At 48.8% G+C, this 27,475-nt stretch overlaps 1 protein-coding gene across 1 annotated transcript in view; it reads right to left on the bottom strand.

Annotated features, from left to right (window-relative positions):
- VAC14 (Vac14, PIKFYVE complex component) overlaps positions 1-27,475 on the bottom strand; it is a 193,695-nt gene that overhangs the window by 19,101 nt on the left and 147,119 nt on the right. The window contains exons 15-16 of the mRNA XM_019535581.1: positions 11,580-11,754; positions 3,737-3,855 (exon numbers count right to left, since the gene is read on the bottom strand). Coding sequence (XP_019391126.1) covers positions 3,737-3,855; positions 11,580-11,754 — 294 coding nt within the window. The remainder of the gene's footprint in view (positions 1-3,736; positions 3,856-11,579; positions 11,755-27,475) is intronic.

Below are 27,475 nucleotides of genomic sequence, written 5' to 3'. Positions count from 1 at the left end.
TGACCGAGGCTAAGCTCTGACCAAGGGGAGCTAGGGGGTCACAGGGAAGGGAGACGACTATTTGCTCGCCTCCTGTACTTGAGTGGAAGGTAAAAATAAAACAAAAGCAGCAGAACAGTCCCCAAGGGCTGCTGGGCTCCACTGGTGCTGCAGTTATAGCCTTGCTTGAACACATGCCTGATCCAACTGGGACAATATTATCTTTCCATCCACACAAGACTGGGGTGAACCTCATGTTCTAACATGGTTGGGTTGTAACCATGCTGCAACCGGACTATGTCTGGAGCCCAGGCAGAGCTACACAGACTGAAAGGCTGCTTTGCTGTATTTGATAGTATCTCTATTGCCACCAGAAATACATGAAATACTTGGTACTATGTTGATGGCAACAGTATCTCAGAGAGAGCTCCTCCCAGCAGGGATGGAGGCTTCCTACTTTGTATCCTGCCTAGCACAACAGGGCCTGGAACAGAGCTATAAATAGCAATACAAACAGCAGCAGCAACTGAGCTGCAGCTCATGAGGCTGAAGTGGAGGGGGGACGGTCAGCTGACAGCAGTTAGCTGGGCACAGTGCTCCCAGCCGTTTACTGAGCAGAGGAAGGGGCCTGGAACTCGCTCCTCAACCCTTCTCCCACATGGCCCAATGGCTGAGCTTTAAAAACACAAACAGAAACTGTGTGAAGTGCCCCCAACTTAAGGGAACCCAGGGCCCCTGACAGCTGAAAGGAAAGGAGAGTCTCTCTTTGGCACAGGGTTATGTGTAAATAATGGAGTCCTTATCTTCTCAGAGGGAGGAGTTGATATGGAGGCTCTAGGGAGCTACCCAACTCCTTGCTGGCAAAGAAGGGTCAGCGCTCTGCACTGGGCTTTCCTCTCTTTACACTCACAAAACATTATGCAAAGAAAAGATATCGGGACTGTGTCCAGGAAATGTGTCCACCTCCTTTAATTATGGTCCCTTGGCAAGGAGGATTCCTTAGGTAACAGATGGCTGCAGCAGGGAGCCAGGGCTGGTGTAGAAGAGGCTTTTCCAGCTGTGCAACCAGCAATTATTGCTTGATCATGTGCATGGGCAAGCCCCGGAGTCTCAAAGAATGTACATCAGGGGTGGGCAAAATATGGCCCACGAGGCCATTCTATCCGGCCTGCAGGACCCCTAAAAAATTTAGAAAATTAATATTTATCTGCCCTTCGTTCCAGTTAAAAATGACAGGAACCAAGGACAGCAGGACCCAGGGGAAGCCCGGCAGGCTCCCATAACAGCAGGGCCCACCCCCCTCAAGCCAGTAGTTCCAGCAGGGGCTTCTGGCCTGGGACCACGGGGGAACCTCGGGGGGGGGGCAGGGAAGGAACCTGGGGAAAAGCTGAGCATGGCGGGGCAGCGCTCCTGTAGCCAGTGCTCCCTGCTCCAGCCACTCACAGCCCATGCGGGGCTGTCCAGAGCAAGCACAGGCAGCCAGCCCCAGGCAGGCTGCAAGTGACTTTAATGTGGGGTGCCAGGCACAGGGTGGGGAGGGGCCGCTCCCCTACCCCGTGCTCAGCACCACCTTGTAACCTAGCCCCATGCCAGCTCCAGGCTCGCCCATCAGGGCTATGCATGGCGACAGCAGCTGCAGGCCCCCCCACAGCTTGCCATGCCAGGTAGTGTTTGCTGCCGCTGCCTGTGGGCTGCCCAGCACGCAAGCTCTGGGTGGGCAGCAGCAGCCAACACTGCCCAGCGTGGCAAGCGGGGGGGGGTGGGCCGCAGCTGCTGCCGCTGACGGGTGAGCCCAGAGCTGGTGGGGCCCAGGCTGGCAGTGGCTGCGGGTTACAAGCTGGTGCTGACAGCAGGAAAAGTGGCCCCTTGCTTATCCTGTGGCTGGTGCCCTGCACTGTAGCCGCTTGCAACCTGCATGGGCTGCCTGTGCCTGCTCCAGACAGCCCCACGTGGGCTGCGAATGCCTGCAGCAGAGAGCACCAGCCATGGGGCTGGTGAGGGGCCACTTTTCCACATGCTCAGCACCAGTTCCTTCCCTGCTGGTAAGTATAGGGTTGGGGCTCTGCACTGCCCCCCTGCCTGTACCACAGGGCTTGGGGGCACTGGGAGTGAGCAGGTGCAGAAGCCAGCAGGAGCACGGGGCCCACACCAGTGTCCTGGGGCCAGTGCCAGTGGAGCCCAGAGCGAGGTGGCAGGAGCAAGGGGTCCCAGCTGGCAGGGGCACTATGGAGCTGGGCCAGCTCTCCCCTCTCCCTGCTGGTGCAGCCCATCCTGGCTCCACAGACCCCTGCAAGCCTGTGCCCTGCTTTGGGCCCCACCGGTGCTGGCCCTGGGACACTGGCTCCAAGATGGTAACCAGGGGGCGGGGCTACCCATGTGGCCCTCAACAGCCTGCCAAAACTGGGTAAGCGGCCCTCCGCCCAAAATAATTGCCTGCCCCTGATGTATAGTGTCACTGCTCCCATTCAGTCAGGTCTCTAAGGACCAGAGCCATAGCTACGGCTACATAGGTCTGATCCTAGAACAGCAGTGCTAGGAGCAGCCCTGGACCCTCAAGTATGTAAGGGAGCCTTCCCATACATCTAATCTCTGCCCTGCAGCCCATGGCAGGCTCACCTCTTCTACTGGCTAGAACATGGATTCAGCCATTTTTCCCAGGTGCTGCCACTAAGGCATGGCAACCTCCCCTTCTCCAGAGCAGAAAAGAGGCCCTAGAATGAGACTGTGTGGTAGTGATGGTCATTCTGTGCACACACAGCACCTAATAATGGTGCCGACTGGAAGAGATAAGCACTTTAGTACTACAAACAGTGACAGACACTCCCCTCCATCCCCAACAGTGAAGCATGTTCTCTCCACTGTGCCCCTACACCCTTGTGGGCCCAAGGAGCTGTGTATGCCCATCCCTGCTGCCCTCTGTGCTTGGGCTCTTCTGCATCTTCTATTGCCTTTAGAGCTAGTGAAGAAGTGTGTGGTGGCAGCCCCAATGATTGGTCTTTTTGAACCCAGGCAAGAAAAATGGACTTTCCCTCCCAAGACGGTTTATTTTCCATAACAGCCAGAGATGAGTGTCAACAGAAACTCTGTGAGCCTGACTTCTCCACTCAGCGATGTGGTGACAAGTGCTTCCCAGTACTGGTGCAGGGTCAGTACCTTTGTTATTCTCCCTTGGGATGAAAGCCCCAAGTTCTGGCTCATTCTTTCTCCATCACCCACTGGAAAGGAAACTGGTTTCACAAGCTGTCCTCAGCTAGCAAACTGATGAGAACTCCATGCTTCCTCTCAAGGGCACTGAGCAGCTCTACTACAACTAAACCGCTGACTGAAAGCTCTCCTCTCATTCAACATCCTGAATGCAGGCCCCTTTGGCTTCACTGGTTTGAAAAAGCCTCATTGGCTATTACTAAATCACTGGAAAGTCTCAAACCCATTCAGAATTATTCATATCTTGTAAAAGTCAAAGATGACACAGTAAAGACAGGTGCCTCACTGCAGCTCTCTTCTCAAGAGAAGCAAACAATACACAGACTGGGAAAAACAGACCACCTTTAATCAGCTGTTTAAACTCACCCACTTTTGTTATGAGAACAGTGCAAGGCTGTATCATCACCCTTTGACCTTGTGAGCTACAGTGAGTTGTCCCAGTATGTCTGCTGCCTTGTTTAGGCTACATGATGTTACGCTGCTTGTAGACCCACCTACTTTCCTCTCCTGATCTACTCTTAAGAAACAGAGAGTGGAGCCCTTTAAAGGATACAACTTCTGGATGAGGTCATAGGCATGTTTGTAGTTCTGGGTGAGGAAGCAGAGGGACACAGTTGTCACAGGGTTGTGGCACCAGGAACGGTATAGGCAGCAAAACAGGTTACGGCTCTCCTGGGGAAAGAGAAAGCAACGAGTTAGAACTATAGCTGGAGCACACGGGTCTGTACACCAAGCCTCAGGTTCCCCACACCTAGACTGCCTGAAGTCAGAGGGCCAACACATAATAGGGCTGATTCAACCTTGCATTCCTCCAAAGCAGAGAACCAAAGTACTACACAGGACATCATGGGGATCCCTTGAAAAGATATAAAAGGAGATATTTCTGGGCTTCTGAATGTACAAATATGCTTATGTATTGCACTTGACTGGTGACAGCACATGCAGCTGTGATATTTACCTAGACCAGTAGTTCTTAACCTTTTTAGACTCAAGAGACCCCTTAGGAAATACCCATTCTGTTTTCACTTGATTTTTGACTAAAGAAATGTAATAGAGCAATTCTTCTGTTGCAAAGAACTCAGAAAGACCTCAATAGGTCAGATGGTTTTTAATGCTATGACTTCTTATTTGAGATCTCTGGGTTTATGTTGTGAATTATGGGTGCACACCCAACAGTGCTAATATTGTGCTCACAACGCAATACCCTTAGCAGGATATCAAGGCACGTCAGGGTGCCAGCACCCTAGTTAAGATGCGCTGACCTAGACAAATGGCCATTTCAATCTCCCTGGCTATATGCATGAGTGTCTGTTGTAATGGCTCCCTACTGTGAGGAAATGCAGATGCATGTCTTGGGAGGTCTTCTACTTGTTCAGAGCCAGGGTCCAAGATGTCACAGAGGGACTACTGAGGCTCACTTGGCCCCCTGACTAGTACCCCATGCTGCTCATCCATGTGGGCACCAATGATACTGGGCTCTGTGTGCAAGGGTGAGGGTGCCTGAGGCTCAGGTTGTGTTCTCGTTGATCTTTCCAGTCAAGGGAAAGGACCTGGGGAGGACTAGGTGCATCCTGCAGATGAACACCTGGCTGCACAGGTGGGGTCACCAACAGGTATTTGGCTTCTTTGACCATGGGACTTTCTTCCAAGAAGGATTGCTGGGAAGAAAAAGGATCCACCTGATGAAGAAAGGGAAGAGCAACTTCATGGACAGGCTTGCTAACCCAGTGAGGAGGACTTTAAACTAGGTTCACCAGGGCATGGAGACCAAAGCCCTGGGGGAAGTGGGAGACCTGGAGGTAGAGTAAGCAGGAAGGGGCAACAGGGGAGGTGCTCTCATACTTCCTGAGAAATCAGGGCAATCAAGTAGTTACCTCGAGTGACTGTACACAAATTCACAGAGCCTGGGAAACAAGCAGGAAGAACTTGAAGTCCTTGCACAATCAAGGAACTATGATGTGACTGGAACAACAGAGACCTGGTGGGAGCTCGCATGACTGAAGCACTGTCATGGGTGGGTACAAACTGTTCAGGAAGGACAGGTGGGGAGAAGAGGAGAACGTGGAGGAGTTGCACTTTGTGTAAAAGAGCCATACAATTGCTCAGAGCTCCAGTATGAAACTGCAGATAGGCTGTTGAGAGTCTCTGGGTTAGGGTCAGAGGGGAAAGCAACAAGGGAGATGTCATGGTGGGGGGTCTGCTATAGACCACCAGACTAGGAGGAAGTGGTGAATGAGGCTTTCTTCAAATAGCTAGCAGAAGTTTCCTGATCGTAGGTCCTGGTTCTCATGGGGGACTTCAATCACCCTGACATCTACTGGGAGCGCAATACAGCAGTGCACAGGCAACACAGGAAAAGTTTTTGGAGAGTACTGGAGACAACTTCCTGGTGCAAGTGCTAAAGTGGCCAACTAGGGGCCAAGCTCTTCTTGACCTGCTGCTCACAAACAGGGAAGAATTGCTGGGAAATATACTAGTGGATGACAACTTGAGCAGCAATGACCATGAGATGATAGAGTTCAAGACTGTGAAGAAGGGGAGGACGGAGAGCAGCAGAGTAAGGTACCCTGGACTTCAGAAAAGCAGATTTTGACTCATGGCCAGGATCCCCTGGGAAGCCAGTCTGAGGGGGAGAGGAGTCCAGGAGAGCTGGCTGTATTTCAAAGAAGCTTTACTGAGAGTGCAGGAACAAATCATCCTGATGCACAGGAAGACTAGCAGGTATGGCAGAAAACCAGCTTGGCTTACCAGGGAACTCTTTAGTAAACTAAACGACAAAAAAGAAACCTATAAGAAGTGGAAACTTGGACATATAACCAGGGAAGAATATAAGAGCGTTGCTTGGGCATGCAGGGATGAAGTCAGGAAGGCCAAAGAACAATTGGAGTCGCAACAAAAGGATGTGAAGGGTAGCAAGAAGGGTTTCTACAAGTATGTCGGTAGCAAGAGGAGAATCAGGGAAAGTGTGGGTTCCTTACTGAATGGGGGAGGCAACCTTGTGACAGAGGATGCAGAAAAGGCTGAACTTCTCAATGCCTTTTTTGCCCCAGTCTTCACAGGAAAGGTCAACTCCCAGAGTACTGCACCAGGCAGCACAGTTTGGTGAGGAGGTGAGCGGCCAACAGTGGCAAAAGAACAGGTCAGAGACTATTTAGAAAAGCTGGACATATAAAAGTCCATGGGGTCAGGTGGGACACACCCAAGGGTATTGAGGGAGTTGACTGATGAGACAGCAGAGCCACTGGCCATCATCTTTGCAAACTCATGACAATCAGGAGAGGTCCCAGATGATTGGAAAAGGGCAAACATAGTGCCCATATTTAAGAAAGGGAAAAAGGAGGATCCAGGGAACTGCAGACCAGTCAACCTCACCTCAGTCTCTGGAAAAATCACGGAGCAGATCCTCAAGGAATCCATTTCTAAGCACTTGGAGAAGAAAGTGATTAGAAACAATCAGTATGGATTCACCAGGGGCAAGTCATGCCTGACCAACCTGACTGCCTTCTATGATGAGATAGGCTTTACGGATGTGGGGAAACCAGTGGATGTGGTGTATCTTGATTTTAGCAAGGTTTTTGATACAGTCTCCTACAACATTTTCCCAGGCAAGCTAAGGAAGTACGGGCTGGATGAATGGACTTTAAGGTGGATAGAAAGCTGGCCAGAGCATCAGGCTCAGAGAGTGTAATCAATGGCTCAATGTCTAGTTGGCAGCTGGTACTGAGTGGAATGCCCCAGGGGTGGGTCCTGGGGCTGGTTTTATTCAATGTCTTCATCAATGACCTGGAAGATGGCAGAGAGTGCACCCTCAGCAAGTCTGCAGCTGACAACAAACTAGGGGGACTAGTAGATACACAGGAGGGTAGGGCTAGGATTCAGAGTGACCTAGACAAAATGGAGGATTGGGCCAAAAGAAATCTCATGAGGTTCAACAAGGATAAGTGCAAAGTCCTGCACTTAGGACAGAACAATCCCATGCAGCAGTACAGGCTGGGTGCTGGCTGGCTGCTTTTAGCAGCTCTGCAGGAAAGGACCTAGGGGGTTATAGTGAGCAATAAGCTGAATATGAACCAGATATGTGCCCTTGTTGCCAAGAAAGCTAACAGCATACTGGGCTGCATTGGTAGGTGTGTTGCCAGTATGTCAAGGGATGCAATTATTTTCTTCTATTCAGCACTGGTGAGGTCATATTTGGAATACTGTGTTCAGTTTTGGGCCCCCCACTACAGAAAGGACATGGACAAATTGGAAAGAGTGCAGTAGAGGGGCATAAAAATGGTGAGGGGGTTGGGGGACATGACTTATGAGGGAAGACTGAGGGAACTGGGCTTATTTAGTCTAAAGAAGAGGAGACAGAGGGGACTGAATAGCAGCCTTCAACTACCTGAAGGGGGGTTTGAAAGAGGATGGAGCTAAAAACTGTTCTCCATAGCGGTAGATAACAGAACAAGGAGCAATGGTCTCAAGTTGCAGCGAGGGAAGTTTAGGTTAGATATCAGGTAGAATATTCTCCCTAGGAGGGTAGTATAACATTGGAACAGATTACTAAGATGTAGTGAAAGCTCTATTCCTGGAGGCTTTCAAAACCCAGCCAGACAAATCTTTGGCTGGGATGACTGATTTGGGGCTGGTCCTGCTTTGAGCAGGAGGTTGGACTAGATGACCTCCTGAGGTCCCTTCTACCCCTAACTTTCTATGATTCTATGAGGAGGAGCACATTTTCACACAGGTATATGTGGAGATGATCAGAAATGTGGACCACTGTGCTCGTGGTATAAAGTACAGAAGGTGTGCTGTACATTTCTTGCAGCCTGTTGTGAGTTGCTGCACTTTACCCCAGAGCTGGTGACATTTCAGTAATGTGGTACAGAAGCTCAGGGAGCAGAAAACTGCAATGCAAATTTAGACTACAGTTGTCCTAAAACTTTACAGAGGCACTGAGGTCTTTTGTGCCAACCTGAAAGTCCAAGTGATTTTTTTACAAATGATTAACAAGAGGTTCTGAAGGAAATGCTGACAGTCCCTTAGCTAGTGTCATTTTGCCAATGCTCTAGTATGCCAAAATGCTCCCTCACAAGGGCAGGGTGGCAAAGTGGTTAAGAAATCTAGCTATGGCTCTAGAGGTATAAACTCAAACCCTTCTTTGAACTCATGTTAAAGACTTCCCTAGGTCAACTCAACAAGTATTGCCCATTGAAGAGGTGGGAGATAGAAGAGACAGGCAGATCTAATGATGGCCATACTGCTCCTGTGTGCCACTAGCTACATAACCCGGTGTGCCCCAGCCATGCCAGTCTGATAGATTTGTGGGGTGGAGGGGATCTGTGACCTCAGTTCTAGGCAGAATGATAGAAACCTCCGGAGACTAAATGTACAGGATATAGTATACAAGCAGCCCAAGATTGGTTTGTTTTCTCCTTTCAGCAGAAACCCCTGATGGTTCTCCTTAGTCACTAGTGGTTTGGTAATTCTGACTACTGCAGTAAGCACAAGCCAAGGCAAGCTGACTCCTCCTCTGCTGTGACTCAAGTTGTCATCACCCAACCCCCCCAGAACATCAGAGCATGTGGCAGGAGACTGTGCCTGAGAGCTATGACAGTGAAAGGGGTGTGGTTGCTACTGACAAAGCCTGCTGTGCCCTGGCGTGTGGGTAAGACGCACCAAAGGACTGGAGCGAAAGGCTGTCTGACAGCACAGACCTAATTATACGAGAGAGCCCTGAACAAATTAGTCAACCAAGTAAACACCATGTAGACAGCTCTCCAGCCTGTCCCCCCTACCCCCTATCCCAAACCACTGGCTGGGGACAGAGAGGAAGATGCCAGAATACACTTGGCTCTAGAGCAGAGCAGTACATGCCATGGAGGCCCTTTGAGTGACACAGAAGTCAGAGTGCCTGTGAGGATACAGGAGACACGGAGGCTCCACAGACGAGGTACCTGCAGGCAGCAAGGGCTGGGTGTCCACCTGGGCGTTACATCAGGTGAATGTAACTCAACAGTAAACAAGAGAGTAAGGAAGACTTAGCAGATGGCAGCTTCTTTGGAGACAGCCATCCCAGCCCATCATGCATCCAGAAAACACACACAGTGTCTAAAAAATAGTTTAGCTGACATTAGACTCCCAGATAGAACTGCTATGGGAGTTATGAGGGAAATGCTCTTCCCCTTCAGACCAAGGTCAAGGCTGAGTTAGAGCTTAACACTCCCCTCTGCAAAAGCCAGAAACTAGGCTCCCCCAGGTGAGCATTACCCTTAGCTAGAGCACCATGCTAAGATATAGCTAATGTGTGGGGGCTTTGAGGTCCTGGATACAGGTTCACTGGGAATGAGGGCAGAAATGCTGCTGGCTAATCCCGGTCTCCCTCACTAAGTCTCTGGATGGCACCAGGTTGCAGACAGTCAGCTCTCTGGAGCCCACATTCTCCTGCATGCAGCTGTTTCCCCACTCCACAAGCTTTGCAGGGATGTCATCCTTCCTAGCAGAAGCAGTTGCTCTGGGCCACGCTGTAAGCTCTTCAGGATGAACAGCTGAAGCCAAGATCAGGGCTCTGAAGGGAGTGTGCAGGGGAATCCTACTGCCATCACCTGTTCCCTCTATAGCATGTGTATGCTTGGGGGAAGAGGGACAGACATCAGCTGCTGGGGAGTCAGAAGAGAGAAGCCCGAAAGCCATAAAGGCTTCAGAGATGAGTCCATAACCCCCTTATAAAAGGTGAAACAGGAATTGGTAACACCCACCAAGCCCCATGGCTGTCATTGGGCAAGGTTTGCCCCTATGTGATTAATGACAGTCACATGTCAGCTTGGTCAACATGACCTTCCATGCTAATTCCCACTGGAGATCCTTGAATCAAACTCAGGGGAAACTTTACGCCTACACAGGAGTATTGGTCTCCTGGCCAAAGTGTTGGACCAAGACCCTGGAGACCTAGATTTAATTCTGAGCCATAATGTTTTTCCTATGTGACCCTGGATGAATCAACTAGCCATTCTGTGCCTCAGTTCCTTTTTTTTTTTTTTTTTTTAAGAGGCAGATGCCCTCCCCACCGCCCTTTCTCCAGCCTGTCTAGCTTCTATAGAACAAGTGCTACCAGTCTCATTTCAGAGTCCCTAAGCACTACTAAAAGACATGTAAAATTGCAGGCAATGGACACATTTTCAGAAAGAAGAGAGCCTATTCCAAGGGTGAGCCTAAACATGAGGAAATTTCAGTCAAAGGAGGCTGCAAGCAGGTTCAAAATTGAGCTTTAATGTGGAACCAATTCTCTGGTGATGGGACCACCTGTTAGGTGTGGACAGACAGTTGAAATGCTTTAAAAATACAGCACTTTACAGTTAATCCACTGTATTCATTTCATGTCTGCTGTATTCTACTGTAAGTGGAAGCTAAGCCATTGTAACTTTAAACCTGTTTCACGTGGGTATATTGGTACAAGGCAGGACAGACAAAACAGTTACACTAGTTCACCTGATGTACTCTCTCCGGAGCAGTTAAAGTCCCTCCCCACCGTTTAAAACTGCCTGTTACATCTGTCCATAGTCTATTCATTTGCTATGGCTTTGTCTGTTATTCCCCCAGCTCTTGGAATAGGTTTTCTTTCTGAAAATGCACAAGTGAATGAAGAAAGTGCTTGTGCACACATACAGCTTGTCACCAAACAAGTCACAGACCCATGTCTAAGACAGACCCTTTTCTTAAATTATGATTGTGACTGAGGGTGACTGCTTTTCCTAGGGAGATGAGCTACATGCGTAATGCTTACAGGTCTATTCAAAACCTGCTCTCCGACCCAACATTCCTTCAAACATGGTGAGCAGACAGGAACCAACAGTTAAAATTTGCATTCATCCAAGGACTTCAAATCACCTCACAAACACAAAACCTCAGCATCTACCATGAAAGCTCAAGTACACAGCACATCCAACAGGTACAGCGGCAGCTCAGGGGACCACTCCAAGGCCAAGGAGTCTGTGAAAGCAGCAGGAAATCTGAATCCCAGAGATTTTATGACATCCCCCTCCTCATTCAGCACTACTGCTATGACTGAGCCCTTCCAGGACAGAGAACAAACAGAATATTTGGAAGCTGTGTACAAACAGGCCTTAGCAGTAAGGTTTCTTTTTAGGATACAAGAAACATGAAGAGATGCTAGGAAGTTTAGACTGCTGCAGTACTGGACAGGAGCCACAGTCTGTCCTTCTCCTCAGCAAAAAATAGAATGAGTTGAGGGTGAGACAGCTATTAGAAAGTTAGCTTGATGGGACTAAACCTTGAAATTCAGGTAAAAAAAGGGCCTCTGGTTCATTATAGCCTCAGTTATGCACACAGGTAAATGGTGGGAGAGATGGGCAGAGTCTGCTTATGTATATAGGGAGCATTTTCGTTCAACTTACCGGCGTCTTCAGGTCTTTGAGCTGGTTTCTCAGCTGGAAGAGCTCAGAGGATGTCAGCAGTATAGTGTTCAGGGTATGAACCATGGTAGAGGCAAACTTAAGGTCCTCCTCCCGAAGCAAGATGTCTGCCATGGAGTGGAAGATGTTCTCTGCATTCAGCAGTAGACAAAGTTGTCTGTATGTCAACAAAAGAATAAAAGCAGCAGAGTTATCCTTCCAGTCTACAAGGTAACCCTACAAGATCCGTGTACTATACTCCAGTTGGTAACATGTCCCTGACTGATGCAGGGACTTCAGGGATGGGAACAGCACAGTAGGGTTGCATCTAAGCACTTCCCCATAGGCCACTATAGTCTCTGTTCGCTCTGCAGTGCTCTGGCTTGAACCAGCCCAGTTCCAACCACTGGTGTTCCTGCCACCTCCCTTATGACCAAAAAAAAAAAAATCACACCTCTGACTGTAAGGAAAGTTGCCTGTTACTCACCATAATGGCTTGTGTACTTAATTTCACCCCCCTACTGTCACTTGTATCATTTTGGACACCCCCAACAACCCCTCTGCCTTAGGTGTTGGGACCTTTCCAATGATTGCAGAGAGAACTGGACCATTTCACTTTTCAGGGCATGTTTGACCAACTGACGCATCCTGCTACTCTGCCTTTCCCTGTGAAGTAGGGGACTCTCTCCAGCCAACTCACTGATGCTACCCTCTCCTGAACCTCCTTCTATTTCCCTCTCTGTGGCATGGAGACATCCAAGTGTGAGCACACTGGTCTGGCAGCAAGGAATAGCACCCCCTACCTTCTGCCTTGAAGCAAGGCCTCTGCATATACAACTCTATCATAGCACTGGCTTCTGCTACTGAATGTAGCTGCTGGCTTTTTATTCCCCTCTCTCAACCATTTGACATTACTATTTTCCCCTACTACAGGCTGGAAGGAGTTTCGCTTGATGGCTGTTAAAGGTAGACATGTGCAGACCAACAGGCTATTGGTGAGGACCAGATCCTGATACCTGGATTCTAACACTTGCCCAAGTACCTGTCGCAAAGACCACAGATACAGGTAAAGACTTTCTTTCTCTTTTTAAAAAGGGAAAACTGAAGCACAGCCAATATGTTTGACTGGATGTCCCCCAGCTAGTTGGTAACAGTGAGGAGCAGAATCCAGGTCACCTGACTTCAAGGCTTGTGCTCAGTTCACTTGGACACACCTGTTTGCATGCTAAAACACATGCACTCCTACAGATACACTTTCTATCACCCAGACAATTTTCTTTGTAAAACTCCAGCTCTGTGCAGTTCTGCTCATATGTTGCCCCTCAGATGCATCATCTGGGTCACAGTAAGAATGTTCTGCTTAAATTGAAGCACACTCAACATTTTTAACATTTTTTACTAGGAACCAAAAACCACATTTTCCTCTGTGCTTGTTTGGATTTGATGATGTTTTGTTCTCTTTGCTACAGAGTTAAGTCTACCCAAATGACTGCATCTCTGGGCAGTTTGTTTGAAGACACCTGAAATACTTCTCAATGTTGCCTTTGCTGTTCTGTACTAATATTGAAGAGACATGGGAAGCCATGATCCAAACACTTCAGTGCCTTGAGAGGAATTTTATCCATGGTCATTGGATGTGCTGGGGGAGGGGCCAGAGGCCAGGAAATACAGGCTTAAAACAATATGTTTGATTTTAGATTCAGTGTTTGATGGGACGATTCATGCAACATCAGCTCTTTCCTGAAGTTCAGGAGTAGCCAGTCAGCTATTCACCTGGAGTTGGGTAGGAAGGGTGCACAACTGCACAATATGCATTAAAGTATTCTTTGTCAAAGACCATGACAATGAAAGGAAGACATTTATGTGCATGGATGGGAACGATTTCTAAGGCTCCCATCAGCAGAGCTTAGCTAAGCCATCTAATGTTTCTCGCCTGCTGTGAAATCTGGCTTAGGGTGGGATCCCCGCCATAGACTGGGGTGTTCAGTCTAACCAGTTGTAGGAACAACAAGAAGTTGTCAGAAAAGTCCCTCTTGGGCAAACCACTCCAACCTTGCTTGCCAGAGTGATTCATGAGGAGTTTAATCCTGCTAAGGTTCTGGGTTCCCTGCCACATTTTGTTGTCTTACTACACCAGTTCCTGCCATTCCCAGGCACAGATTTAAATGAGAGCTCCTGGGTTCCAAGCAGCATTGGCTAATAGGGATGCTGTTTGTGACTGGTTTTGCTGTGTGCTTAACAGAAGAGCTTGGGCCTACAGACAAGTCTCCTTTTTCATCCTTAGACTGATGCAGCCCCAGGTGGTTTGACCAGTGATGGAAGATTCACACAGTGATGACTGTGGCTTCCAAGCCTATATATAAACAATCACCAAGTACACCACTTCAGACCTTGCCATGAGCTGTCAGTCTTTAAAAATGGGTTGCCCCATCTCTACAGTTGCTGTGGGGAGAGCTGAGTTAGGTACTTCCACAAAACCACTTGTCTCCCTCACTATGCAGGGAGAGGTCACTTCTTTATTTAAGATACAATAGGACTGAGGACTGGATGTGCTGCCAGCTGATGGGCAGCACTCCAGCCACTTCCTGACCCCATGCCCTTCCACCCCAATCACCCACAAAAACACCGGTATCAGGCAATAAGAACTGGTAACTGCACATTCTACCTGGAGGCATGATAGGGACACGTATGTGGGCAAAACAAGCAGTGCGTACTTTCCTGGAGGGAGGGACTAGGCTAGCAAGCTTTTGGCTTGGCCTGGCTGTCAGCAAAGAGCTCTCAGGAGGCAGGTGAAACGAGTGGCTGGTACTCCTGCAGGAAGCTCTTTGCTCTGGGGAAGGTCACGAGGACACTTTTCCTCCTGCCTGCTGGTACTGTGCCTGTGCTGCCAGAGGCAGTGGTAGCAGCATATGCTGACTTCCAACAGTGTACTCTGGGCGCATGGCAGCTCTGGATTAAATAAGAGAATAAGGATCCAAAACATATCTTCTGTTGCATACAGGCTCCAGCTGTGATTTTGTCATGTCAAGCAGGGTCAAGCTGAGGCACTGATTTCATGGGAAAACTCCAGGGCAGTAGAAAGTGATGCCTGCAGATCAAATCAGGAGCATTCTTTCCTCAAGTCCTTGGTAAACCAGGGTCCCAGAGCAGCCAGCATTGGTGGCTGTGCTACTTGAGGGATCATCCTTGGAAAGAGCTCTCCAGTTCACCTATGGAACTTTTTGCCAGAACAAAATCTGTCAGCCTTTGTATTTAGCTAGGTAAGCTCTACCTAGATTTCCCTCCTGCCACAGGTGGGTGTTCACTTCCTGTCCTAAACTCCTATGCAATTAAGCCATCTGTGCCTGAAACCTGTCCTACTCCAGGGATGGTGGCACTGCTGGTGTTGGCAAACTGGGCTGTAGTTTGTGCAGCCAGGTACAAAGCTCTCCTGGATCTCACATGGCTAAAAGACAACGCAAACATTCAGAACCTCCATAACTGCCCCCTTTTTAAAAAAAAAAAAAAAAAAAAAAAAAAAAAAAAAAAAACTAGGCTGGACTAAGGGTCTCCTCTACTTAAAGAGGAAGTGACACTGTTTTATTAAACCTACAGCACAGCTATAGTGACGCAAGTTACTAACAGTATGTTTATGTACTGCTGATCTGAGGCAGGTGTTTCAAGCACAAGTCAAGTTGCTGGTTACAAGTTTTCAGAATGAAGAAAACTAGGCTTCTGGTCACGCTGTACCCAAGGTAACCTTGACTTGCTTTGGGTCCTTCCTTATCTAACCACTGCTTTAGGACAGTCTGTATTACAATTCCCAACAACACAAGCTCTTAGTCCCTCTGGTCTTAAAAACCTATACACATTGTCTACTATAAAGTTTAGCGAGAACATCAGATCTCTCTGCATGCAAGCACAGACGGTGTCTACTGGTTTATGTTAGAGGCCCTTTTTAAGAGGAGGCCCAACTCAGCCCTGCCTGGGTACTGAGAATACTGTTTGTGCATCTGACTGAAGATGGAGCACATAGTTCATGGGACAGATACACAACTAGGTCAAAGCAAAACAAGGTACATTCTGTCTCTATCCTATTCTGGATTCTTGAAAAACTCAAGACGGGCTGAAGGAGACTCTGGTAGGAGGTATAACACAGCAGGATTTTCAAGAGGCTTCTGACAAGATCCATCACAAAAAAAATTAAGGAGAACAGCTAACCATGGGATAGGACAGATGTATCAAGACATGGATCAAAACACAAAAGCTACTTAGGAGTAAATGGCTGCATCTCCAAGTGCACGGAGGTTAACAGTCTGCTACCCCAGGGGTGGGCATTTAACGTATTAATGATTTAAAGGAGAAAGCAGATAGTGAGGTAATGATACCTGCTGAAAACTGAGCTACGCTACAGAAGGGTAAGAAGAGCTGGGAGGAGCTCCAAAATAATAGAAGTGTGCTGAGGAATTAAGCAAGGGATAGAAGATGGGATACAGAAGGGCAGAAAAGAAGAGGGCAACTCCAAAGGCATGGGTGTGTGCCCAGTCAGCATCCTTCTTTTAGGACAGAACAGCTGTCACGATAGCCCAGTGACAGTGCCTAGCCAGCCAACAAGCATCTGGAGAGAGCTGAATGGACTGGGAAGAACATTTATAGATATCTTCCTTCTCTTCAAGGATTCATCATATCCATTACACAACTCCCATGGAATAAAAGACCATCCTTTGCTGAAGACATTGCACACAAATCAGTCTCAAACCATGCTAAATGCATTCCCTGCCAATCCTCCATGCTACATCTAGATGTCAGGATGGCGAATGCATCAGCATGCCTGAGAAGTGGACTATGCAGGTGTATCTGGGTTTTTTGTACCCATATACATCAACCGTGGTGTCATTCCATGAGAGTACTTACATAGCCACTAGCAAGCTCTTGTACTCCTGACTCCATCTGCTGCCCATTACATTTTCAAAACAAAACCCTCTTGCCTTTCACTGTTGTCTGGAACTCTGCAAAGCACCATTCAGGGAACACACAAGCTCCAGGGGCTGGTAATGGGATTAAGAACATTTTATCTCTCGATCTGTTGCTCCAGGACCAGATGAGGTGACAGTACCCAGAAGTCTACTTCCAGAAGGCTCTTCTACAGTCAGTGCAGGGCTCCTACACGAAAGCTGCCAGCCCAAGGGTCTGTGGTAAGGCAACCTGAGACAGGCATGGAATAGACATGAACATTCTCCTTTGCACGCAGCTGAGGAAGGCTAGCTGGGAGAAAAATGGGAACAGCTTTTCCCTGCCACTGTGGTATACTCCACCCCCTCCCATTTCTACAGCTGCCACCCCTCAGTGGCTTGTACCAGAAATCAATTCACTGTGACATTGGAAAAACATTTGTAAGAGATGGTGGGGGAGAAAGGAGGAAGGTAACAAAAGCACCAGCACTTGCCCAATGTGCAAAGGGTGAAGGCTGGGGGGGGATTGCTTCTTGGTAACTTTCTAGCCTTCTCCCCATTGCACTGCACTGCACTGTCTTGGTACTCAAGCAGCTTTGCTGTTTTGAAAGAGGGCAACAAGGACTTGGAGAGGCAGCAGTCACAGTTTGCAGCTTGGCTGGTGCAATTAGTGACACAGTTCTGGCTGACAATAAGATTCTCTGTGCGGAGGTTTACGTAACCTAATCTAACATTCTTTATGGGCTGTGTTGAAATGGAACGGGCAATAAATAAGCCCATTTATACCAATTATTCTTATGTAACCGGCTGCATTCATGTGTTTTTGGGATTAAACACTTCCCCCCTCCCTTGGCTTCATGCGGGCTGGCTGGGAAAGGAGGAATGGGAAAATAAATTCAAAGTGGAGAGAGAATGGAGGGGGAGGCAGAGGCCAGCCTGTGATAACTAGGAGATAGGTAACGGGATACTGGAGGACAATCAGGGTCAGGCTGTTGCAGCACAGCTGTCACAAGCAGCTGGCTCAGACAGAAGCCAACAGAGGATGCTGAGGGGAGCCTGTCCCAGGATGGAGTTGTTCTGAGGCTACTTCAAGTCCAACCTGAACTAGCAAGAGACAACATAAATCTCAGAATCAAATCCATCACCAGTCGTGAAGGAGTAAGCATGGCACTGCCAGGAGCTGGGATCTTTTGAAGCACTTTTAGAAGAAGGCTGTGGCCATTTTACTGAACCCATCTGCCTTGACTAAGGTCAGCTCAAAACATGAGCAATGCACAAGGCTTTGGAGTCCAGGACAAAAATATCCTTCCTCCTGCCCCACCCAACACTAACATTAATGATTAAGTGCACCTCAAATGAATGCCATGAGTCAGGCTCTTGCTGTTTAAAATAGCTCTGGGCAGCAATTCCTTTGTCTAAAAGAGAGATCTACTTCCAGAGAGGTGACAGCACAGGGTGCAGAGCTGAAATGGCCCTTGCCTCTGGTGATGTTGATTGCTAGTTCTCTACCATGTGAAAAGAATATTTACTGACTGCTGGGGAAGGAAAATCTTTTTCAGCTGACAAATTTTGAACCTCAAAATGCATTCTTCCCTCCAATTGTTTTTTGCATCCTTTTGGGGCTCTGGACCCTGCACAAACAAGGAACAGATTAACAGCTGATGGCTGCATCCTCCCCAACTCCCTGCTGAAAATGGACCAGGTCTGGGGACCTAGTTCAATTTCCTACACAACTGGCCACAGCTGAAGGCAAAATGGCCTCTGAGCAGGTCTCAAAGGCAGATGGACTAGATGCACTGAGATGCCCAGAACTCAGCATTCCTGGGCATGTTTGCCAGGATACAGAAGCCCTTAAATAATTTCATTAGAAGCAAGCTGGGAAACAAGTTTGACAAGGCAGCCTCAAGAAGGAACCTGAAGTTTCCAAAGAGGCAAGTGAAAACAAGGAACCAGTCACATGCTTCAGCAGGACAAGACTTTCCACCTGCAGTCCTATAACCCACCCCCCCCAACACCCATGGAAGTAGCCTGCTGTCTCTGTACACACATCTGGTAGTGAAGCTGCTCTTCCAGCTGCACGCCTACTGTTACCACTCTCATGTTCACCTGTAGTCAAAGAAAGGAGCCATTTCCAAACACAGATCTCCAGCCTGAGCCATGCAAGGGGTCAGCTACTCAGCCTGGAAACCTTTGGGTATGGAGCCTTTCATAGACCCAAATACCCATTAAACACTCAAGTCCTTAGGACAAAGGGAGAAAGACCCCTTATTTACCAGGATCTTTCCACCTGTTAGCCTGCTCTTCGGGTCTCCCCAGGCTTAGACATTTGGGAAAAATCCCACTGCCCCTCCCCTGCAATCACCCTGTCAACTTCCGTCAGTTGGGCCAAGTCCTGCAGCAGTCCCAAGGCCAGCGGGGAGCCAGCGTCTGTGCTCCCTGCCTTCTGAAGCCAGGAGGCAAGTCACAGAGCAGAGCCTGGTGACAAAGGAACCACACTGGGAAACTTTCTGGGAAACACTGTGCAGTGTGCCAGGAAGGCAGCTCAGAGAGAGCCGTAGTGACTTCTCTTACTCCTCGCATGTGCCCACACTCCCAAGGAGGCATTTCAAAGGGAGAGAGAATTCTGCTCCCCCGTCCCCCCCCATCCTTGCTCCTTGATCATAACTGAGGACTCATTTTCCATAAATAGAAGTTCTGACATTTCACTGGCTAACGCCTTGTTCCCATCGTGCGGGAGTCTGAGCACAAACTGCTTTCGAGTTTTGGGCCTGGTTTTGATTAGTGAGGAAGGAGGGGTTTTGGTGGCATCAGAAAGTCTGAAAACATTTTCCATTAAAGGAGCAGAGCACACATCACGTCACCCCTGCATGTGAGACTCACTGGAGGGAGAAAGATGCTCCAGTGCTTTGCTCCTCTTTCCTTCCCTCACTTTTCCTTACATTTCAAATTCTGGATAAGATAATGGGAAGAACAGAACCCCGCTGCCCCACCCCAGGAGACATGGGGATGGCAAATGAGTAACAAGCCTCTATTAACTACGGCGCAGTGGTTACAGCAGGGGCTGGGGGTGGAAGTTATGAAAGCTCCTCAGGAAGCCAGGCCCCAGGGTAAGGGGTTCCAGATGGAGCAGTAATGAAGAGCAGCATGTGGGCGGGGGTAGGGCACAGACTGCTCCTGGCCAGTGGCTGGCTCATGGGCCTGAGGAGAGGTGTGGTGGGGAAGAGATCCAAAGCCTGGGAGCATGAAGACCTTATCCAGGGCAGTCCAGAATGTGACATTTCCCCAAGTTTGGGAAAATCCAGGCCCTCCCTATTGGCTGCGCAGGGGGTCAGGACTTCCTGGGTACACTCCTGGCAGCAATGTCATTGACTTAGTTTGTTAAGCTGAGTCCTGGCCCCTGGGGTAGCAAGGACAAGGAAGCAGCCTTCAACTGCTGCAAAAGCACAGCTCCAGACTTTTGAGGTTTGGCCCCAAATTCATGTGCCATAAACTGATATTTTGCTAGGAAGACTGGCTTTTGCCTGACACAGGCTGGCCAAGGAGGAGTTGGCCCCTCCAATACTGCCCAACTCAAATCAGGTGCTCCTTCCCACAGGGAAGTTCATGCTGACTGTTATGACAGGTGAGACTCAGCCCTGGCTCCTCCATGACCTAAGGCCAAGGGCATGCCAATCTCCTCAGCTTGACCTAGACACCTCAAGCAAGGACCCCAAACATCTCTCATGCCATACACATGCATATAAAACCTTTGGCTTACGTACGAATCTGTTCTGCACGGAATTCCTCCTCAGTTGGGGGATGCTGGTTTATTCCCCACAATAACATATTCATAGACAAAGCCTATGGCCTCTTCACATTAAGCCCACACCTAATGACAGAGGGAGAACTCTTGTTCATGAGGTGTCAGTATCCGCTTTAAAGCTCAGGGAAGAGAGCAAACAGAAATGGGAGAGACAGCCACATTCAATGCTGGGTTGACTTGCAGCCCAGTGCTCCAGAGTGACTTCTCTCTTTTTCTGCACCCTGTACATCAGCCCCTCACGTGGACTATCACAGCTTGAGCTGTGTGTCCAACCTCTCTGTCCTGCTGCAGTTCTGGGAAGTTTCTGACGGCAATGCTGGGGGAGGGTGTGGAGGAGGAGAGGACAACTGGTCACACACGTCAGCCAGCCAGCTGCAGCTGCCAGCCTCCGTAATAACAGCCAAAACAGCTGAAGCCATCTGTACAGCCACAGGCAGATCACATGTCAGTGACATGGGAAACCCCAAGCAGATATGTTCCCTTGAAGGGTTTCCATTTAGTGATGGTCAAAGTAGAACATGAATCTTGCCTAGTGGCTGGGCAGTGGGAGGGGAAGTGGCATGGGAGAACAGGTGGCTTAAAACTAACCAAGTGACAGAAGAGATTCCAGAGAACTCACTGGAAGTGCTGAAGGAAACAAGGCTCCTGGCACCATGGCAGGAAACAAAATCTGGCCATTCTTCACTATTTACCCTCTTTGGTGGGTAAGACTAGCTCTGCACTTTCCCACCCCCTCAGCAGGCCAGTCCTTTACTTGGCTCTGAGCTATGTAGTGGCTAAGACTGCAGCATGCAATGAAGAAGAGGGCATCCAGGGAGGATGCAACCAGGATGCATCCGTGTGGTTAGCTGTAAGGGAGCTCTGTGGGCCCTTCACTTCTGAACACCTGATTAATGCCCTGTGTTTAACCATTACGGTGCAAATGAAGCTCCGGGCACCACAAAAGGTCAAAAGCTCGCCCAGGCCTAGCAGCACATTGGGTTAGTATGGCTGAGGCACGCCGGTTTTTGTAGCCCAAAGCGCACAAAGGTGCAATGTAGCTAGTCCCATGTTTAGTTGCCTTGGACTCCCCAGCCCAGATGAACATTTACAGCTGGGCAGCCTTTAGCACAAGCCCACAGTGAAACTTGGATTTATACCTCCAGGAGTTTCAGGGATGCCCTCACTGCTGTTACTCACACCCAGAGGCTGAAGATGCACATTGCAACTGGACATTTGCAAAATGGGGGAAGATGGGCGTTTACCCCATTGCAACTGACAGCCCTTGGCTCAGCTGCCAGTTGCAATGGGGTAAATGCCCAGCTGTCATGCAATGAGGCTGTCTTCCTGAGCTCACAGGCCCTAGTAAGGCCCAATTTAGTGCCACTGGCTGTGCTGTCAGGGGAGCTTGCACTGGGACTATCTACTTCAGGTGTGGCTCTAGCCAATACCCTCAGCTCCTTGCACTCTATCAAAACTAGAATCCATTCAAAGGCTCACCTGATGGCCTCAGGAGCTCAAGAGAACATTCATACATGTGGAACAATGTGGGGCTGGGAACGCAGCCTCCAGCCTCTTCCTCTTCTCCCAAAATGCCTGCCAGCAAGAGCACCCTCATGGAAGCGGGAGCCATACTTCCCTGGAGTGGTCTGCTATGCAGGAAGGTAGATATAGCTTCCATTATCATACAGGCTCCTGAAGTACTGAGACACAGACAGCAGAAGCAGGCAACAGGAGAGCAGTACAAAGGTTCCACAACATTAGTGAAAAAGGTTAAACTTGCTGACTCTGCCAAGGTCCAGAAGTCAATTCTAGCAGATGCTTTAACTGCCCTGCCAGCAGGGCCAGGATTCTAAAGACATTTATTCTCAGATATGCATCTTACTGCCACAAGTAGTTTTATAGATCTCAATGAGATGGGATACCCACAGCACAAAGTGTCACACTTTGTCTCATCTGGTGCTGACCCTTTGGAAGCTCACTTGATGGGCTTCTACTGGAAGCCCCAGAAAGCCAAAGCTATGGAACGCCACTCATGGCATTACCGCACACAGGAAGACACCTACTCTTTTTTTCCCCCCCCTCTAAAGAAAAAAAACTCAGATGTGCCTTTATATTGACAGTCATTACAGGCAGTGCTGGAGAAAGCTAAAAGAACAAAATATTTTTAGTCTTCTAACTTTTTGGCTGCTTGGATACTTAAGCAGAGCTGTGGATGGAGCCCCTGTCATCACCTCTCTGTCAGAATCAGCTTCTCCTTTCGTATGGGTCCTTTTATTCAGCAACTGGAAAGTGAAAAGCTGTGTTAAAAAGACACAGGATATGTCTAAGCCATAAAAATGGGTCTGTGCGATAGGCATAGGGACTAAATTTTGCAGGAAAGGGGAGAGAGAAGAGGGCAGGACCTGACTAGCTTTCAGGCTGACCGTGTCCTTTTAAGACAATTTTTCAAAAAACCAAAACTATTTGGCAAATTCAGCTACAGAAGCACCAGTCACTTTTCTTCTTACAGCTGCCTAAGTTTGAAGCTCCTCCCAGAGACGGTAGCCTCTTGCCCCGGAAGTTTGTTTAGCAAAACACTGGGGGCTTGTTAAGACATAATGCACTGAACAAATGTTGTCAATTATGGTCCCTGCCCTAAAACTATTTACACAGTCTGAAAGCAAAGACAAGCTTCCCAATAGCTGGACCTGCTGTGTATGCCTCGTATGTTGCTCAGGCTGGAGCCCAAACCCAGAACAAGCATGACTCAGACACAGTTTTCAAAGGGATCAGGTCTACTGTTTAATAGAAGACTTTCCTCAGTCCCAGAAAAAGGTGCACGGCTGGAGTGCTGGTCCACATGACTAAGGTGACTGCCTCCGAGGAAGAAGGTAGGTAGAAAAGGGTTTCTGGTGCCGGCCAGAAGGAGCACAGTTTATACACCAGAGCGACAAGGCTGGAAGTTGAATTTGACAGCAAGTGAGACAAACCATAGCAGGATGTGTTTGAGTTCATTAGTGTAGCACCTCCTGTGGGGAGCAAGAAGCAGGACTTTCTGGCACAAGTATTAGAAGAAACCAGAAGGTGAACCACAATGAACCGAGGCCCCATTGCCAGTGTACTAGTAACAGCCAATGTGATGCTTCCCTGCTCAGGCACGTGAACTTCCCTGCCCCCATCCCCCATAATCTACCTCCAAGTGCTATTTTGCTCCATTTTGGCCCCAGGTAGCCAGGCCATTTAAGGCCAGTGAAGCAGGAAGTCCACCTGGTCAGGTCTGCACAACTCCACCTTCTTGTAGCAGACTGGCTGACCACAAGTGTTGCTCTCCGGTGGCTGGTTGAAAAGGAAAGGCACTTGGCTATTCCTTGCCAAGAGTGATCTTCTTCAGCTGGAGGGTTAAGAACTGGCTTTAGAGCCAAGAATGTATCCTGGCTGCTTGTTGTGTCCAATGTACACAGAACACGAGGATGCCCAACCCTTTGGCCAAGCCAGACAAGTCAAGGACATACCACATGGCTAATTCAACACATCATCCAGCAGGGCTGATCCCGCCGCTATCCTGAGCTCTGCACCTAAAAGGAGCTATTATGATGTCCCAACATGCCAATGCTCAGGAAAGGTTCAGGTGTGGTGTGTGCACATTTGTTCCACCAGCATTGAAAAAAAATTCAAGAGCAGGCAAAAGCTGAGCTGGCCTGCCTGGATATCATCTCACCATTTATTAAAATTCTCTGGCTACAGATCAACTCTTTGTTCAATGCTGATCAATTCACCTGCCCTGCAATCGAAAGCTGCAGGCCCCCTTGATGTGAAGATTGAACAGGCTCATATAGTTTCACAGAAGCCTCCCTCCCCCTCTCTTTGCAGCCTTATTTTGTAATATCCAGCTATGCTCCCTGTGAATGGCAACAAAACCACCCCTTCCTCTACTACACTCCTGCTTCAGTACACAGCAAAAGCCTAACCATGTTCCTCTGGCATTGAAAAAAACAGAACCACCAATGCCATGCCCAGACACAGCCAGAATCCATTTCACACTGATAAATCACAGCTGCCTGGCACTTTAAGCACACTCCCCACTTCAGTCTAGGAAAATGAAGACTCCCTTGACTCGGCTCCTAGAATCCCACCTGGCTGAGAGGATGTGCCAGAGCCATGCTGTAGGGTACAATACCAGGAAGGGAGGCTGCTCATGCACTACTCTCCTCTCCTCCCACTGCTGCACCTGTATTATGGTGGCAGACAAGTCTCAAGGAAATAGCAACCTGTAATCTACAGAGAAGGGAAGGGAATACTACAGCAGCATTAAGCATACAGGGCAAACATTTCACCTCTGAGGACGAAAGCCCCCAGCAACTGCCTCTACATCAGAGGTAGGCAACCCCTGGCATGTGTGCCAGCATGTGGCAGGCAAAGGCATTTTGGTTGGCACGTGTGCCTCAGGGCAGACAGCAGAGAAGTGGCCAGGGCTGTGCTGCCAAACAAGGATTGGGCCCCCGCAGCTCCCCTGGCCCATGGCACACCAACGTCTTACAAATCAAGGTTGTGGGTGTTTTTGGCATTCTGCCCAAAAACATTGCTGACTCCTGCTGTACAGAGAGATGCATTTCCCCTATAGTGAGAGAAGGGACAGCTTCACACTGCTCAGGGGGAGGAAAGGAACGCTCCTCCACTGCAATCTGCAGCCAGCGCATACTCTAGCTCTTCAAGCTGCACTGCTCCATTAGTAAGTGGCAGCACACACTAGGTGGCCATCAGTGATTCACAGCTAGCAGGCCCATGGCAGCAGCTGTAAGGAAGTGCTGGGCTGAGTCTATTAAAAATTAACTCCTTGAATTAAGTGTTATTCGTCACTGATGTAAACAGAGCACCTAGGACTGGAGGCAGGTGGGAAGTGGCTCTTCAGTAACAGTGGCAACATCTGTCTCTTAGGAGCTCTCTGCTTCCTGCCAGTGGGAAGGACAAGCTGAGGCAGTGACATGGGGGCAGGCCTCAATGGAGGCTGATGGCTGCTGGGTGGATCAGTTTGGTCAGCCTTTCAGGGGAAGGCTGCCAGCCTGCACCTACAGTCTCCCATGCACAGAGACCCTGAAAGTCAGATGGGACCACACCGCCTCCGTTTCCTCCCCGGGACAGGATTCTGTGGTGGCTTGTGGGGACTGGAGGGGAGGGAAAGGGTGGGCTGTGCCTTTCTGGCTAGCTGTTAGCCAGCTTCTGCAGATCAGTCCCCAATGAGGCTGGAGGGGGCTGCCAGTGTCTCTCAAGAGAAGTGTTTTCTTCTGCTGCGAAAGCAGTCTGTGTAAGTGCCACCCTCTAACCCAGGGGCAGCCACAATTATTTCAGGCAGAGGACCACTTACTGAGTTTTGGCAGGCCATCGAGGGCTGCATAACAGGCAGCCAGAGGCAGATAACTATTAATTTTCTAAATTTTTTAGGGGCTTTGCGGACCAGATAGAATGGCCTGGTGGGCTGCATCCGGCCCCTGGGCCGCATTTTGCTTACCCCTGGTCTAACCTCACACCATAGCTCCTGGAAAGGAGGGAGAGTGTGGGCAGTGGTAACAGGGACACTGCTATATTGGCCATTTCCTAATGCTACCTCCCTACTCTGCCAGTGGTCAGCCCTGAGTCCATGCAAGCAGCAGGACAGTGTGGGGATGGAGGCTGCTGCAGCCCTAGGAGGGTGAGTAGTGGAAGATCCAACTCCCTTTTTCACCTTAAAACTCAAAACCACCATCACATCATTTCCATCTGAACTACAAGAGAAACTACAAAACTTGACCATGCCGCTACCTAATCCAGGGACTTTTTACATGCTCTCTAAAACAAGGAAACCCAGGAAGATGCTCTCAAGGGAACCCAGGAAGACCTATAATATCAACCATGGACCCTAACTGAGGAAATACCAGGTTTAATCAAATCATCCTAAAACCTCCTGTCACCCAAAGACTGAGTTTTGTCCAAGACTTTCCATGAAAACTTAAAAACATAGATCACTTTACCAGCTTATATATAAACATCCCACACCAGGATGGCATCCAAGCCTGCCTTACAAGAGCAAGATTACAACTCAGAGTACAGACCTAAAGAGATTACTGAATTTATACACCTCTTACTCACACACAACAGCTTCAGCTGCAATAACCAACAATTCCTCATGGGTACAGGCAGAGCTATGGGCACCAAAATGGTCCCACAATATGCCAACCTTTTTATGACCCACCTGGAAGAAAAACTGCACTGTCAAACCTATATCTGTGAGACACAGATGACATCATCATTCTGACTGAAAACCTGCAGTCTCCAATTGATTTCCATCACAAATTCAATAACCAAGGGGGCTGGACAAATGGGAAGAGTGCAGGGGGGCTGGACCCGATGATCTTGAGAGGTTCCTTTCAGCCCCTAACATCTATGAATCTATGAAACCATCACCCCTCCATCAGACTGTCTCTTGAGCACCAACATCTCCTTTTTAGACACTACAATCAATAGCCAGAATGACAAAATACAAACCACCATATACAAGAAACCTACAGACAAACATACATATCTACACAGAACCAGCAATCAGCCTAAACACACGATGAAAGCTGTGATATACAACCCAGCTCTCTGACACTACCGAATTTGCACTGAGAATACCCGTGATCATCACCTCACAAATCTCAAAAGTGTTTTCACTCAACAAGGTCACTCCTCCAGAGACACAGATCATACTTTTGAAAGAGCCACCTGGATAACAAGTGAAGAACTACAGCAGTACAAAAAGAAAATCCCCACAAATCACACATCAGTTAGTTATGACATATTATCCTTTCCTGGAACCTATGTGGAAAATCCTCAACCAACTGCAACCCTTACTAGAAGATGACCCAATTCTTAAAGAGATCTTCCCAGAACCACCCATCCTAGCCTTCCAACAAGGACTGAACCTCACTAACCTCACCACCAGAAGCAGATTTCCTATGGCCCAAAGCACACTGAATGGATCCAGACCAGGCCAGGACAAGAAATGTAAAACCTGCCAGCACATCCCCAACAGCCACAATAATCACACCCCACAACAAAACCACCATGTGACCGTCGGGCTAGAGGAGGGGGAGGGAGCACCCTCTTCGGAACAGCGTCACGGTGGAAGGGTGGTGCTATCCCCCTAGGTCCGGAGCAGATGTAAGGTAATCAGGTCCCCGCCCTGGTTC

This window comes from Crocodylus porosus, unplaced genomic scaffold (genome assembly GCF_001723895.1).
Source record: "Crocodylus porosus isolate Cpor-Errol unplaced genomic scaffold, CroPor_comp1, whole genome shotgun sequence".
Taxonomy (NCBI): domain Eukaryota; kingdom Metazoa; phylum Chordata; order Crocodylia; family Crocodylidae; genus Crocodylus; species Crocodylus porosus.
The sequence above is the reverse complement of the archived record's forward strand: the minus strand, read 5'-3'. Positions and strand labels throughout refer to the sequence as shown.